Genomic DNA, 16,740 nt, shown 5'->3' on the forward strand with positions numbered 1-16,740 from the left:
CACTCATACTGAGCAGCTCATAACTGCTAAGAACTCCAGCTCCAGGGGATCTGATGCCCTCTTCTGGCCTCCACAGGACTTACACACATGTGGCATATACACATACATAAACATAAAAATTTAAGATTTCAGCATAGGTTTTCGGAGGAGGAGGCACATAAAAATTCAAATCACAGGACTAATTAAATACTAACATGTAATTAATAGTTGTTGAAGGAGAGTAATTAACAGAGATGAAGTCCCGGATCAGATTAACACCTAGCTTTTATTAGCTCCATATTTATAACTTTAGCACTAATAAATTTTGGAGACAGGAAATATTTTATTGGCTGTCCTGTGCATTATAGGATGATTAGCCTCCTTGACTTGTAAATATCTTATCTTATTAAATTCTAGTAGCATATCTATCCTTTCCACTCTGTGTGAAACCCAAAATGTCTAGGGGACATTTCTTAATGTTTCCTGTGGGAATATAGGGAAGAAAAATTGCCCCCCTCCTCCATTTGATATTGCAGTGTTAAATCCACCTTCATGCTTCTCTTTAAACTCTGTACTGGGAAACAGAAAGAAATTCCTGGTCTAGGGTACAGAATGACCTTGTCATATAGTAAAAGAAAATATACAGCTATAGGCACATTCTGGGTCTCACCTTGTACGTGTTTATTTACACTCAACCAGCTCCTTTATTCTAACAAAGAACCAGGACAGCTTGCAGAACTATTTCTGCATACATGCAGTACAGAAAGAGCTGAACTTGTTGCAGTGGTTGAGCATGTCCCAGATGGATGGCTTGTTTTCACTTGTCAGCAGCATTTGTGACACCAGGCTTCAGGTAGACAGTCAAGTCCCTCAGCTCCATGACCAGATGACCAAGGAGAACTTTTACATCCTGCATTTGTTTGAGAAGAAGGCGTATCTGGTGATATAAGTGAGGGTCTGCAGAGGAGAATCCCAGGGGCTCAGCAGAAGGAGCAGGTGGTGGGGCCAGAGGATCAGCGGGCTCGGCAGGAGAAGTTTCTGAAGCAGTTGATTTCTGAAGAGCTGGATTCAAGACGGAGGAATCAGCAGAATTTAAGGGACCTGAATTATTAAGGGCAGGAAGCACATACAAGTGAAATCTGGCTGGGCGTGGTGGTGCAGACCTGTAGTCCCAGTGCTCAGGAGGCTGAGGCCAAAAGAGCATTGCAAATTAAAGGCCAGCCTGGTCTACATAGTGAGCTGTAGGTTAGCCAGGGATACAAAATAAGACCTTATCTTAAAATAATAAATAAATAAGTACATACATGAAGATGGTGCCTGACTCTAGCCCTGCCCTCATACACTGTTAGCTACACAGTGAGACCGGTACCTTCAGGGGCAAACTCCTGTGTGAATGTGTCTTCAAAATGTTCTTTCTTTTATCTCAGCTAAAACTCTAGAATGAAAACTCAGTATGCCCAGAGGTATTTCTGCCCATCACTTTAATGTTTCAAGCATGTGCTTCATTTTAGCTAAGCATGCCCCTAAAAGTGTCTACCGTCTTTTCTTAACTCATGCGTTTAAACTGAGCATGCTCAGAATACATTGCTTAGCTGAGCATGTTTAAGAGTGGTCCTGAGTTCAATTCCCAGCAACCACATGGTGGCTCACAACCATCTGTAATGAGATCTGGTGCCCTCTTCTGGCCTGCAGGGATACATGCAGACATTACACTGTACATAATAAATAAATAAATAAATAAATAAATAAATAAATAAATAAATAAATAAATAAATAAATAAACAAGCAAATAAATAAATCTTTTAAAAAAGAAGGAGTAAACCTTTACGTGAGTAAATATGTCTAAGTTGAATAAACGCCCTATGCTTTCTTTTGAGGAGGGCCTTGCTTTGGAAATAACTCCTGTACTCCTCTTGCCCGACACTGATCACAAATCTTTCTCCACTCTCGTAGGCCTTGGCTATGCTTATTTTGGTATTGAACGCAACAAGATGTGAACCCACTGTGTTTGGTTACAGAATCAATCCTCCCTCTTTTCTAAAAGCGTGCTGGTACTCACTGGCAGTCAGGGCTTGAGAACTCTTACATCCTTCCTTTAGACTGAGGCTGGACTGTCTTGACAGTCTCTGCTTGAGAATCTTTAGTGAGGAAACCTCATTGCTAGACTGCCCATTTATTTTCTCTCAAGCCAGAATTTAGTTTCTGGAAGTGGGCTCTGGAGTCAACCTTTTCTTGTGTGTGCCATCGATCCAGTTCTTCATTTTTGTTTCAGTCTTTCTCTGAGCAGATCCCCTGAGGCGCCCCCTCTCCAGTATGATTATCACTAGTCCCCCACCCTATTATTTTCATTTCATTTCATTTGTCAAGCTTTCTCATCAGTCTAGGCAACTCCTTTTAGTTGTGTGTCAGGTCAAATACAGCCTTCCTAATGGTAACTTCCAGAATTTGACCTGCACTCTACTCTTCCCAGGGGTCTTTTGTTTGTTTGCTTGTTTTGAGATGAGTTCTCAAATATGCAGTCCTGGCTGACCCTTTCTAGATATTATCTGCATTCTAGGTATGATGCTCCCATAGATGTTCAGATTACATGGGAATCCTGAATTCTATAGGGAGCTACACAGAGGGCCAGGCCAGGTCTTGGTTTGGTACATCCCACGGTCTGGGGGAGACATCCTCTTTCTGTGCTCTCTTCCATCATCAAGGACTTTGGATTATTGCCCCATCTCTCCTGCATCCCCTCTTTGTCTTCTTCCTCTGGAATACGTTGAACCCAGTCATGTTTCATATACACCCCACAGTCACACATGCACACTAACTCACCCTGCACCCGGATCTCCAGCTGAGGGCTCTGCTTCCACACTTGCCTGTCCTCAGTAGCTGCCTCACACCAGTAGGAGCCAGAGTGCTCCTCTGAAGCCTTGGGGATCTGGAGTTCTGAAGAGACGCCTCTGATACTCAGTGGCCTTCCATCCTTGTAGAAGGAGAAGAGGAGGCGGGAAGCTGACCTCTGCAGGGACAACTTTGTCTGACAACTCAGGGTCACTGAGCCTCCCTCCTGGGGCTCACTGGATGGTAAGGCTTTAAGAACTGGGGATGGGAACAATTCTGGGGAGAAGACAAGCAGTGAAGAAGAATTCAACCATCCTGTACTCAGCAGACCCATAACTCCCTCCACCCATCCTCTCCTCTGCTCATTAGGTATGGGTTCTTTTAGAAAGGTCTCGTGTAGCTGGAGCTATCTCGTGTACCTGGGCTGGCAGCCATTCAGTCTCAAATAAACACACAGAGACTTATATTGCTTATAAACTGTATGGCCATGGCAGGCTTCTTGCTATCTAGTTCTTATATCTTAAATTAGCCCATTTCTATTAATCTATAAGTTGCCACATGGCTTGTGGCTTACTGGTACCTCACATCTTGCTTTTCATGGCAGTGGCAGCAGCTGGCAGCATCTCCAAACTCAGCCTTCCACCTCCCAGCATTCTCTTCTCTCCTTATCCCGCCTACACTATACTTCCTGCCTGGCTACTGGCCAATCAGCGTTTTATTTATCAATCAATCAATCAGAGCATACATTCACAGCATCCCCACCAGTCTTAAACTTTTCAGGTCCTCCTCCTCCTCTTTTGTTCCCTTCTTGTTTTTTCCCTTCCCCCCTGCCTTCATCTGTCCTTCTTCTTTCCCTCCTCCCTTTTCTTCCTTCGTCCCTCCCTTCCAGGCAGGACTAGGAAACATCCATAGATGAGCAAAGCCAACGGCAGTCTAGGTTCTGGATCCGTGAATATCAGAAAGCGAGGACCTGGATGGTTCTGGTCTCCCTATTCCTTCTCACCCAGATCCACCACAGCAACACTCCCGCAAGCTCTCACCTTGGACTGTGATAGCCACAGGGGATGCAGTCTCTCGGCTCCCAGGACCAGAGCTCCTGAAGATGCCACTGCAGTGGTATTGCCCACTGTCTGACCTTTGCACCACATTGATAGAGAATTCTCTTTTAGGTCCAGGAGGACCCAGGGCTGAGCCATCTCGGTAGAAGATGACCTGAGTCAGTGGCCAGTCTTGCCAGGCACGACAGTGCAGAACCAGTGGGTCTCCTTCAAATATGGATGTAGCTGGACCTTGGAGGATCAGCCAGTCTGTAGCCCAGAGTAAGAGCTGAGGGTCATCTACCTCCCTTGGGAGATACCAAGCAGCGCCTGTAACAGATCTCCTAAACTTTCCGAGTCACTTTCAACTCTTACTGTCCTTCCTTAATGCTCTCTGCCCCCTTGACCTTACATAACAATGGCAAAGCCTTTTCTTCTCTCTGCCCTCCCCCTCTACTCCTGCCCTCTAGTCTCAAAGTATACTGGTAACTGGGGAACAATTTTTGCCTTGAGATTGAACTTAGAGTTATGGATGGCTCACCACATTTCCTCACTCTGTCCAGTGCCTTCACAATTGACCCAATGTCTAGAGAAAAACAACTCTAGGGCCTAGGACTTCCTCGAGGACATTCTGTCCCCTGGAAGCTGATGGGAAACTAAGTACTTCCACCTCTGCCAGTTTCCTGCAGAGTGATTTCCTAAGTGGGCTGGGGGCACTGTCAGGAGTGGTTTGAGACGCTGCTCGGGTCTTCCTGGGACCTCACCATAGGAAACGATGAGATGGAAGGGTTTACTGAACTTGTAGCCCTTGACCTGGAAGTCGGTGTCACTGGAATGGGTCACATCCGCCGCCTCCTCCTCCTCCTCCTCCTCCTCAGTGTGGCAGCTGCTCTGATCCATGCTGAAAGGTCCTTCACACTTCAGAGTCTCCGAACTGGCAGCTGAGAAGGGATGGCCCAGGGAGAACCAGAAAATGATGCTGCAACTTAGAGAAAGAGGACAGAACGGCCCTCCACAAGGGCTCCTCCTCTGCCCTAGGGAACCATCGTGTCAGGGAGAGAAGGGGAAGACATCAAAACTCCTCTAAGAGACAACTGTGGGTCTTCAGCCAGATGGCCTTGACCTTGGCTCACTGGTGTTCAGGCCTCTCAGGCAAAGGACTGTGGGCTAGAGGGGGTGGGACTGAAGGAGCCGAACTCACCAGCATGGCATCCAGCTGTCGGTTGAGGAAACCGAAGGACAAGGACAGCCATGACCCCACCCACAGCAGGTAGTAGAGAGGAGGGAAAGATGCATGTCAGATTATAATATCCACTGGGTGCTTCCTGTGTGTCACACGCTGCTGGCACATCCACGCACTATTTAATCTTCACAAGCCTTTCCGGTATGGGACGTCACCATCATTTGATGGTTTTTGTTGTTGATGATGTTTGATGAGTTACATAGCCCAGATTGACCTTGAACTTGAACAGTCCTCCTGCCTCAGCCTCCTAAGCACTAGGTTATAAGCGTAAGTAAGCTACAATGCCTGGTTTTCCATCCTATAAATTTTAAAGAAGCAGTTCTACAAAATCAAATTTAAAAGAGTGTAAAGAAAGACTTGGGGGTGCACTGGGGAGATAGCTCAGTTGGAAAATGACTTAGCTTGCACACAGGAGGCTCAAACCCCAGTGTTGGGGAGTTAAAGACAAGGGCATGCCCAGTGGTTGCTGGCCAGCCAGCCAGCTAGCCTAGGCTACTAGGTGAGGCCTAGGACAATGAAAGACCTTGTCTAAAATAAAACATAATAGAATGGAAGATGACACCTAAGGAATGACATTTCCCTGACATCCCACACATACACACATGCATCCCACACATACACACATGTGCATTTAAAAAGGAAGGAAGGGAGAAACAAAAGAAGGAAGGAAGAGAGGGAGGGAGGGAGGGAGGGAGGGAGGGAGGGAGGGAGGGAGGGAGGGAGGGAGGAAGGCCTGACAGTAGAGCATTCGCCTAGCCTGCATGAGGCCCTGGGTTTAATTCCCAGCAACAGAAGCACCCCAAGAGTCAAGAATGGAGCAAGAAGTTTGGGTGTGAGTTCAAAAGCAATGTTCGTTTTACTTCACTGCCCAAGCATAGTCCACTTCAGTCCTTCGACCTTCCTTGGGGACATCCTACCCCCATTCTCTTTCCCACAGCTCACTTGGCTCTTTAGAGTATGTTGTCTACCCAAGAGGTAGCTATGCCCCTCTTCCCTCCTTGCTTTCCCCTTCAAGGCTTCAGTTTTCTTTTTTCTCCTTTTCTTTTTCTTGGGTTTTCATGACAGGGTTTCTCTGTGTAGCCCTGGATGTCCTGGAACTTGCTATGTAGACCAGGCTGGCCTCGAACTCAGATATCTGCCTGCCTCTGCCTCTGGAAGGCTGGGATTAAAGACATGTGCCACCACCACCCAGCTAAAGCTTCATTTTTCAATGACCTCTTCTTACTTTAATGTCCTCTGCTCTTGAACTCCCCCTAGCAATGGCAAAGCTTTCGCCATCCTCCCCTCTCCAACAACCCTTTATCGTTAGGCTGGCCTGGTAACCACGGAACAACTCTTTGCCTCCAGGTTGGGACTTAGAGAGTCCTCCCCACATCTCTTCACTCTCTCTCTCTTAGGTCCTTGACTGACCCCGGGGAAGGTAAGCGTCATTTCTCCCAGCTCTGACTGCGCCTCACCTCGTCCCCCTTGGTCCCTGTCTTCCTCCATCAGCCCCACATTCCCATGCGCTTGTTCTTCCACGCCACTCTTTCCCTGCCCCGGGCACCTTTGTTCTCCCCCACTTCCGGTGACACTGGACGCTGGGTGATTAACTTCCGCATCAAGTCCACTTCCTAGTTCTCACTGTTTCGGTCCCCGGTGTTTTCTTTAGTGCCTCGCAGCCCTCTTCTCCAACATGCTAATTTTCTTCAGTTCCCTCACCGTCAGAAGACTAAACTCAGCCTCCTCTTGTTTTGTTTCTTTAAAATAAATAAAGCTTCGGGGCTGGAGAGTTGGGTCGGCTGTTGAAAGTACCTGTTGCTCTTGCAGCGGGCCCAAGTTTGCTTCCTGGCCTCCACATGGTGGCTCACAACCATGCAGAACTGCAGCTGCAGAGGAACTGATACCCTTTTCTGGCCTCGGCCAGCATCAGGCATGCAGGTGGTCCACAGACACGCAGGCAAAACAATCACACATAAAGTTGATTAATTTAAAACATTTTAAAGCCTTGTTGACATATCCGGCATCTCCACTCTATTAACCTTACGTGGGAGGTGTTATCATTCTCATGTTTACAACAGAGAAAAGTGGATTCGGGTACATTAAAAGTGATTTTTGTTTAAACAAGATTTTACATCCAGATCATCCCTGGAGGGTCTGGTATTTGTGATGTAGCTCCAGCTGATCTTGAACTGGAGGCAACTGTCGTGCCTCAGGCTCCATAGTCCTTAGATTATAGGTACATGCTACTTTGCTCAACTGAAAGTGGCTTTTTCAAAGTGATACAGAACTAGTAACTAGAAAGGGGGCTTGAAACCAGAGTATGTGATCCTAAGACCACAGTTCTTGCTACAAAATCAAAATTTCTGGTCCTCCCACGAATAGCTTCTGGTTTGATGGAAGACCAAACATGTGAAAGGATTATTGTAGGGTGCGGATGCAAGCAATAAGAACGAAGTATCACAGGCAGACAGACACTGGGGAGAAATGGGGTCCAACAAGGCTTCTGCGGGAAGATGCTACCAAGGTGGAATTTTTAAGGATATCTAGAAGTTTGTAAAGGGGAAGAGCCTGGGGAACCATGGCAGAGTTCATTTCAGATGGAGCTAACAACATAAGCAAAGCCTTGGCCAAGAATCTGGGCTGTGAATGGAGATGCAGGTTGATTGAGCCTTTGTTCAGGCAGAGTGGGAAGGCTTTGAGGTTGCTGGAGGAAGGGGTGAAAAGAGGGTTAGAGGATGCCAGGTTTGGGGCTTCCTGTGCCACGTTGAGAACCCAAATTTTAAAAGTCACTCAGGATGCAGAGTTAAAGTTCAAGTCAAAGGGACAAGGCTGAGACACGATTAGTAAGGAAGTGATTGTGCAACCTCAGTCACGGATGATGAAGACTTGTCTTAAGAAAGCATTTGTAGTGGTTCATGGAAGGGACCAGTTGTGAAAGCAATTTAGGAGGTGAAATTTGCCAAAACTGATGATTCAGAGAATGATGAGGGAAGAGTTCAGAATGCCTCTTGGGTTTCTAGCTGAGGTCCCAGGTGAGCGCTTGTGCAAGGAACTAGCTGAGGTCCCAGGTAAGTGCTAGTGAGAGGATCTGAGATCAGATAGAGTAAAAGGTGAGTGAGGGTCTGGGGAAGAGATGAATTCATCTCTGGTCATGTGTTGGTACCTGTGACACACACAAGTCAAAAGGTCTTGTGTAAAGCTTAATATTTGAATGTGAGAGTCAAAAGCATGGATAGATATGGAATTGTGGCCCCAGGCTCTCAAATATACAACCATTGCAGCAAAACCAGACAGATATATTTCTACAGTCTCATTAGGAGACTGTGTAAGAAAGACGAGTACGGGGTGAGGATTAAACTGTAGAGAACACTGGAGTTTACGGGAGGGGAAGAAAAGCTACTGGAGGACCAGAAGACATCCATACAATATACAGAGAAAATAAACAGAAGTCAGGAAAGTAGAGACTGCAAGAGAGAATAAGAAATCAACAGGACCGGGTGCAATGAAGAAATCCATCCGGATAAAAACTCGTTAGTACAGAGATCCCCGCACCCTGTGTAGCACAGACTCTAGTGGAGGCAGGCTGCAAGCACTGAAGGGTGAGTGAGATGTGAGGGGGGGAGCAATCCCCCACGACTTTTCCAAGAAAGTTGTACTAGAAGAGTCAGAGCGAAGATTTGCAGCTGGCAAAGGATTCAGAGTCAGAAGGGACTTTCAGGATGGAAAATATCTGAATTTTTCTATTTAAAAAGAGCTATTCAGTCCCACACACCAGACTTGTCTTCTATCTGTCCTTGTCGCACCTGAACAGGGATTCTTGGCAAAGTCAAGGTCGGCCATGTCCCTTCCCTTTGAGTTTCTCTCTCAACATTAGGCGTATCTCATTTCCACACCAACATTCAAACATCTACTCACCCGGTAACATCTGGGTTGCCAGGAGCACAGCGGGACAGACATAAAGAGCCCATGTCATGAGGACACAGCTCAGCTTCATGGTGATTATGTCTGTACCTCCCACAGCCCCAACATACTGATTTTCTTCAACATGAAACCTCTCAAATTAGAAAAGAGGAAATAAATGTAACTGTCTTGGCTCCACACACCTGGGGTCAAGTCTGTGACTGGTTCTTCTCATTCAGGTTTGGCCAGGTTGGTTCTCATGTCCTCTTTATTCTTCAGGTTGCAGATGAAATGCTAGGCCTCTCAGTTGATTAACCATTTTATTTTGTGTGTGTGGTTGAGCTCAAGGACCTTTCAAAATGTGTTATTGATTAATGATCAACTGGCCTTCATATTACATCTGGGAAAAGTCAACATGACAATAATCCAGCTCACTGGAGACAATTAATGGAAGGAAACCACTGGGGTATGAGTGATGTGACATGGAAGGGTCCTGCTATTCCTGCTCCAAGCTTTACATGTGTCTAGTAATTAAAATATAGCAGGGGGGCATTGATTGATAAGGACAGGTGTCAAATAAGTCTCTACTGGGCTCAGCCCATCTAAAGCTCCATCAAACTTGTACCCAAATTTTTCCTGACCCGTGTCTTAGTTTGTTTCTACAGCATAATATAGGCTATTCAGTCTTGGTGGAAGTCTGAGTACGGGGCAGAGTTATTACCCTGGAAAGAGCAAAAAAAAAAAAGAAAGAAAGAAAGTAAGAAAGAAAGGAAGGAAGGAAGGAAGGAAGGAAGGAAGGAAGGAAGGAAGGAAGGAAGGAAGGAAGAAAGAAAGAAAGAAAGAAAGAAAGAAAGAAAGAAAGAAAGAAAGAAAGAAAGAAGAGAGAGAAGAGAAAAGAAAAGATAATCCTTTCCCAGAGGCCCCAGCACTAGGGTTCTCTGCTAAAGCTCAAAGCACTGATTCTAAGGAACTTGAAGACAAGAAGTATCCAGTCCTTGAACAACTGGAAGAGACTGGAGAACATTGACGATGTGGAGACCACAACAGCTCTCTTCATCTCCTTGTAGACTTACGGGAATCACTGCCCCTGACTTCAACCGTTTGCTCAGTTGCAGGACCTGTGCCTCTTTGCACAGTGACCACACTCCTCTAACCTCACTTGTCACACCACCCACACCCAGGTCCCAGGTAGCTTTGAAAGTGGAGTGTGTCATCAGAAGTGTGGTTCTTCAAGGCAAAGGGTGGGACTCATGGCCAGTCAGTTATGGCAAAACAGATCAGGGCAGGCAGGTCAGCAGTGTGGGCATGGGAGAGTGCAGTTTTTCTCCATCTAGTAGAAGCGGTTAGAATAAATTTTCCATTATGTAAGAAGTAAGTGTGTTTTTGCAGATGGCCCCAGGGAGTCCAGAGCTGGTTGAATATGGGTGTGGGGAAAGGCAGTGAGGCAGTAAACCTTGCAGCTGATGTGGTAAAAAGATCCAACAGCCCCAGAAGAGGAAGAACAATCTAGTCAGCCCTAAGAAAAGTTAAATAAATAAATCATGTTTAGATAGACTTTCACCCCTAAAACTTCATACCAGACCTTCTTATTAGGACAAAAATGGCCTTTGAAAAACTATGATAATTTTCCCTTCCCTTACAACCCCTTGGTTAAAAACTCCCCATGCCATGTGCACTGGTCTTTACAGAACCCCACCTCAATGCAGAGAGCGAGAAGGCCTCTGAAGGTATCACATGAAGATTGTTGTGTGATATTTTGTTTGTGTCCTGACAAATAAAGCTTGCCAAGCAAAGTAGCAGCCACCAGAGAGTTCTTCCCTCTACCAAATCTCAGACCAAATGAGGGCAACAAGATCCTGTCTCCATCCACCATAGATTCCTGTCTCTACCTCCCTAGTGCTGGGATTGAAGATGTGAGCCTCTCATGTGCTGGGATCAAAGGCCTGAGCCTCCCAAGTGCTGGAATCAAAGGCATGCACCACCACCACCTGGCTCTGTTTCTCTTTTAGACTGGTTTGATCTTGTGTAGCCCAGGGTGGCCTTGAACTCATGATCTTCCTGCTTCCTCCTCCCAAATACTGGGATTAAAGGTGTGTGCCACCACTGCCAGGCCTCTAAGGTTAATTAGTCTAGCTCCACCCCTCTGATCTCCAGGCAAGCTTCATTTGTCAGAACACAAACAAAATATCATACAACAGAAGAACATGTTCTTTATACTTGATGATCCACTTAGCCTTGGGGAAATTCACACGGTTGAACCTTGATCAATGAACTATTCTGAATAAGTGTGAAACCCCCATGTCAAAGAAACTCAAAGAAGCAAGAATAAGATGACTATGTGCTGGGAAAACAGATACAGCTCACAGAGCTAGTTCTGTTCTCCAGATCACCTCAGACTACTCACAAGGACATGGGACAAATCCCAGCTCTCATCCATCCTAAGACCAATTAGTCCTTTGCAGCTTTCCTCGGTTCTTCTTGGCTTGTCACCAGTGGGCCAATATAGCTATTTTAACAGGACTCTTTTTTGTTTGTTTTTATTTATGTATATGTGTGTATACCTGCTTGTCTGTATGGGCACCAAGTACATGCAGGTACACTTGAAGTACAGAAGTGAGCACTGAATCTTCGGGAACTGGAGTTACAAGTGGTTGTGAGCAGGCTATGTGAGTGTTGAGAATTGCACCCTTGTCCTCTGCAAGAGTAAGTGCTTTTAACTGCTCAGCCATTTCTCCAGCCCATTTATTTTGTGTGTGTGTGTGTGTGTGTGTGTGTGTGTGTGTGTGTGTCTGTGTGTGTGTGTTGTGGAATATTATTTTAAGATGTGTTGCATTTGTTTATGCTGTGGAACATTTGTTTAATGATGCAAAGATGTGTTGTACTCTTTTAGTTGCATTTGTTTAACTCTGTGAAGCTGTGACACTATCTGTCTAAAACACTTGATGGTCTAATAAAGAGCTGAATGGGCAACAGTGAAGCAGGAGAAAGGATAGGCAGGCCTGGCAGGCAGAGAGAATACATGAGAGGAAAAAACCAGAGAGGAGGAAGGGAGGGAGATCAAGGAGCAAGAAAAGAAGGGGCCAGCCACTCAGCTACACAACCGGCAACAGAGTAACCGAGTAAGTAAGAAAGAAAAGTTATACAGAAACAGAGAAAGGTAAAAGCTCAGAGGCAAAAAACACACGAGATGATTCAAGAAAGCTATCAAGAAACAAGCCAAGCTAAGGCCGGCCATTTATAAGAAAGATAAGCCTCCATGTGATTTATTTGGGAGCTGTGTGGTGGGCCTCCCAACAAGTAAAGAGTAAAACCAACAACCAACAGCATGTATGTGTGCATGCATGAGTGTTTATGCATGCATATTTGTATGTGCCAAGACCATGACACATGTGGATAACTTGTGGGAGTTGCTTCTCTCCTACCACGTCTTACAGATTGAACTCAGACAGACTTGGCAACAAGCTCCTTCACCCACGGAGCCATTTCATCAGCCCAGGAATCTATAGATGTTTAAAATGTAAATTATTTATCAATTGTATGTAATATGAATGCTTTTCAATATGTGACTTACCTCTTCACTTTATATATTCTTTTTTATTTGGGGGGTATATGGAAGAGTATACATGCACATGTATTAGCAGGTGCTTATGCATATCAGATGTCAGCCTTGACTGTCATTCCCCAAGAACTGACTACCTTGCTTTTTTGATACAAGGTCTCTCTCTGGGACCTGGGGCTTACCAGTTAAGCTGGGCTGTCTGTCCAGAGAGCCCCAGGGAATTGTCTGTCTCCATCTCCCCAGCAGTGGGATTATAAGCATGTGCCACTGTGCCCAGTTTTTTTATGTGGGTACTGGAGGTCAAACTCAGGTCATCATGCTTGTGGGACAGGCACTTACAGACTGAGCTAGCTCCCCAGCTCCACTGTGTGTGTTTAAGACCACTTTACTGAGATACAAAGACATATACCCAATATGCATATAAACAGTAGACTTTGATGAATTTGAATAAAGTATGCACATGTGAAAGAGTTGTCACAATAATCTAAATAAAGGCGTGGCTCCTGAAATGTTTCTCATGTCCTGTGAATTCTTTTCACTTATCTTGTCCAAGCAACCGCTAATTTATTTAATGTCACTATGGCTTATGGCATACTTTCTGTAATCTTGTATAAATTAAATTATAAAGCATATCCTTTTTGTCTGAGTTTCTCTCACTCAGTATAACTGCTTTCAGATACATTTTTTGCATCTGTCAATAGCTCTTTCCATTTGGTGTATAGTTATAACACACTCTGCTTATCCATTGACATACTGGCTAAGCATTGGATTGTTTGTATTTAAGCTATGACAAGCAAAGCTATTATGTGCTCTTAAGTGCATGTTATTACATGGACATAAGCTTTCATTTATGTTGGGCCTGTAAGAGTAGAATGGCTGGATCCATACAGGTATGTTTTTAGGTATATATATACTTTAGCTTTTTTATTTTTTATTTTTTTACTGCTGTGGGATGGTCTCTATGTCAAATTACTCTGATTGGTCAATAAATAAAACACTGATTGGCCAGTGGCTAGGCAGGAAGTATAGGCGGGACTAACAGAGAGGAGAAAAGAAAGAACAGGAAGGTGGAAGGAGCCACTGCCAGCCTCTGCCATGACAAACAGCATGTGAAGATGCCGGTAAGCCACAAGCCACTGTGGCAAGGTATAGATTTATGGAAATGGATTAATTTAAGCTATAAGAACAGTTTTCAAGAAGCCTATCATGGCCATACAGTTTGTAAGCAATATAAGTCTCTGTGTTTACTTGGTTGGGTCTGAGCGGCTGTGGGACTGGCTAGTGACAGAGATTTGTCCTGACTGTGGGCAAGGCAGGAAAACTCTAGCTACATTTTACTTTAAAGATTTATGTTGGGGTCTACAGAGGTGTCCTAGTGGGATCTGAGCTTGTTTTACACAGCAGGGCTGCATGAAGGAATGGAATGACCATGTGCATGGTCACCAGGTGTTTGGAAGGGTCTGCACTGGGCTGGCCCATGCCGTGTACTTTGATCTAGTGGGGGGGGGGTTTGCTCCACCCCTTGGCATTCCTTTAAAAGCCCTTTAGCAGAGACAGAAGGGGCTGGTGGGTTTTGATCCAGGCCCTTCCGAAGCTATCCTGTGTTTCTATCTGTCTCTCTCCCCTCTACATTTCTATCTAAATATTTCCCACTTCTCCCTACTCAAGAGTACCCTGGGGGAAAACGTGGAGGCAGGTCCCCCACACATTTATTTTTGCTATTTATTTATTTATTTATTTATTTATTTATTTATTTATTTATTTATTTATTCATTCATTCATTCATTCATTCATTCATTCATTCATTCATTCATTCATTTATTGAGACAGGATCTCTCTGTGTATCCCTGGCTGTTCTGGAATTCACTGTGTAGAACAAGCTGGCCACAAACTCACAGAAATCAGTCTGCTTCTGCCTCCCAAGTGCTGTTTTTGTTTTGTTTTTTAATCTTTTATGGGGCTGGAGAGATGGCTCAGAGGTTAAGAGCACCGACTGCTCTTCCAGAGGTCTTGAGTTCAATTCCCAGCTCCCACATGGTGGCTCACGACCATCTGTAATGAGACCTGGCACCCTCTTCTGTATACATAATGAATAAATAAATCTTTAATCTTTTATACATATGGATGTTTTGCCTGAATGTCTGGCTAGGCAGCTACAGAGACCAGAAAGAGGAGTTAGAGATGGCTGTGAGCCACCATGTGGATGCTGAGAACCAAACCCACATCCTTTGCAAGAGCAGCCTGTGCTCCTCCTAACTGAGAGCCATTCCTCTAGCACACACACACACACACACACACACGCACGCACGCACGCACGCACGCACGCACGCACGCAAGCACGCGCGTGCGTGCACGCACATGCACGCACGCGCATGCACACACACACACTCACACACATGCATGCACACACACGCGCACGCGCACACACGCACACACATGCGTGCACGCACACACGCGCACACACACACACACACACACACACACACACACACACACACACACGCCCTTTTCCTTTTAATAGTTTGACACAGGGTCTTAGACTATAGATCACACTGGCTTGGGACTCAATATCTAGCCCAGGCTGACTTTAAATTCACAACAATCCTCCTGCCTCGGCCTCTTAGAATGCTATACAGGCATGAGCCACCACATCTTGGCTTTCTTTTTAAACTTAAGGAGAATGTTAAACATTTTTCCAGATTGTATTAGTCAGAGATCTCCATAAAAATAAAACTCATATAAACATAGGAGGAACTTACTCTAGATTTTGGCCCACATACTTATGAAACCCAGCAAGTTCCACCTGCTTTCTGCAAGGTGAGGAACCAGGAAAGCTTGCTGCATACTTCAAGTCCAGAGGTCTGGCTATCAGGGAAGTCTGTGGTTTCTCGAGCTGAATCTAAAGAAGAAGTGAGAAGCAAGAGTGTTGATAATCTGAGGGTAGGAAAAGATGGATGACCCAGCTCAAACAGAGAAATGAGATGCCACTTCCTCTGCCTCCTGGTCTCTTCAGCTCCCGAATGGAATGGGTGTGGGCCACCCACAGCAGATGAGGGCAGATCCTCTTTCTCCAAACTACCTACTCAATGTTAATGTTAATTTCTTCCATGAATTCCTTCACAGACACAGCCAGAAATAATGTCTTACCGGCTCTCTGGATATCACCCCTTAGCCCAGTCATGTTGATACATAAAACTAACCATCACAGTGGCTGATGCCTGTACGATCCCATCGGTAGTACAGGAAAACTCCAGCTATTAGGGAGTATTTGTTAAGACCCTGCATTACTCCATATGGTGTAAGACAATACTTTCACAGGCTGAGCCTTGCTCTGAGAGACTATCTTATAAGCAAACACAGAAGTAGGGTGACTCTGTACCTTAAGGGGCATGTAAACAGCACCATCATCCCCGCACCACCCAGGAGGCACAGACTTATAAGCCCTAAAAGTGGAAAAGGTGACACGCTATAAATTTATCAAAATAAATTGGAACTGTAGCAACATGGGTATATGAAAATGGTATCAGGAAAATACTCCAGAATCTTAGAAGTTCTTATTAATAAAAACAAACCCAGAGCCAGGTATTGGGGTGATCTGGAAGATCAGAGAAGCAGACAAGCCACAGCCACCTCACCTTGCCAATTCCTCAGCTGATCCTGTTTCCTCAACCTGGAAGCCTCTGAGTCCTCATCCAAATGGATCTCAGCTGAACTGCTGCTAGAAGCGTAAAAGCTTAACCAAGCTCTAGTTCCTGCTCCTCATGCCTTAAATACCTTTCTGCTTCCTGCCATCACTTCCTGGAATTAAAGGCTCGTGTTACCACGCCTGGCTGTTTCCAGTGTGGCTTTGAACTCACAGAAATCCAGGCAGATCTCTGCCTCTGGAATGCTAGGATTAAAGGCGTGTGTGCCACCATTTTCTGGCCTCTATATCTAGTGGCTGTTCTGTTCTCTGACCCCAGATAAGTTTATTAGGGTGCACAATATTTTGGGGAACACAATATCACCACAAAATAGAAAGAGGTTTCCTCCCCAACTTCTACCTCCAGCAACAGAACCACAGGCTTCTTACCTCCTTTCCTTCATAGCCGAGGAAATGAAAGTGTCTGTGATGTGCTTCTGATTCAACAGAGAAATTTTACAGATATTTATTCTGCATGCTAATACAGGAATACCAGCTACAGCATTATTGCCCAGCCAACAGGTTCTGA

General features: G+C 45.2%; 1 protein-coding gene across 6 annotated transcripts; it reads right to left on the reverse strand.

Annotated features, from left to right (window-relative positions):
- Nucleotides 1–636: 636 nt before the first annotated feature.
- Fcrla (Fc receptor like A) lies at nucleotides 637–16,264 on the reverse strand. 6 transcript variants are annotated; one of them, XM_076547953.1, is made up of 6 exons: nucleotides 16,165–16,264; nucleotides 15,289–15,428; nucleotides 4,610–4,786; nucleotides 3,849–4,115; nucleotides 2,800–3,084; nucleotides 637–1,080 (listed from the first exon to the last, which is right to left on the reverse strand). In XM_076547953.1, exons 3-6 carry the CDS (start codon nucleotides 4,743–4,745, stop codon nucleotides 797–799), a joined length of 972 nt encoding a protein of 323 aa, XP_076404068.1. In that variant the 5' UTR covers nucleotides 4,746–4,786; nucleotides 15,289–15,428; nucleotides 16,165–16,264; the 3' UTR covers nucleotides 637–796. The 6 variants fall into 6 exon arrangements, with proteins under 6 accessions (XP_076404068.1, XP_076404065.1, XP_076404064.1 ...); XM_076547950.1 differs by lacking the exons at nucleotides 15,289–15,428; nucleotides 16,165–16,264 and adding an exon at nucleotides 8,986–13,636 and having other exon boundaries at nucleotides 3,849–4,097; XM_076547949.1 differs by lacking the exons at nucleotides 15,289–15,428; nucleotides 16,165–16,264 and adding an exon at nucleotides 8,986–9,876.
- Between the last annotated feature and the right edge of the window lie 476 nt (nucleotides 16,265–16,740).

The sequence above is a fragment of the Peromyscus maniculatus genome, chromosome 11, assembly GCF_049852395.1.
Source record: "Peromyscus maniculatus bairdii isolate BWxNUB_F1_BW_parent chromosome 11, HU_Pman_BW_mat_3.1, whole genome shotgun sequence".
Taxonomy (NCBI): Eukaryota; Metazoa; Chordata; class Mammalia; order Rodentia; family Cricetidae; genus Peromyscus; species Peromyscus maniculatus.

Coding starts and splice junctions, on each gene's coding strand:
- Fcrla (XM_076547949.1), bottom strand. CDS start 9,064: ATGAAGCTGAGCTGTGTCCTCATGACATGGGCTCTTTATGTCTGTCCC. Junction 4,787..8,985: donor GGCAACCCAGATGTTACCGG/GTGAGTAGATGT, acceptor ATCCCTTCTCAG/CTGCCAGTTCGGAGACTCTG. Junction 3,085..3,848: donor TGTGGCTATCACAGTCCAAG/GTGAGAGCTTGC, acceptor TCTTCTCCCCAG/AATTGTTCCCATCCCCAGTT.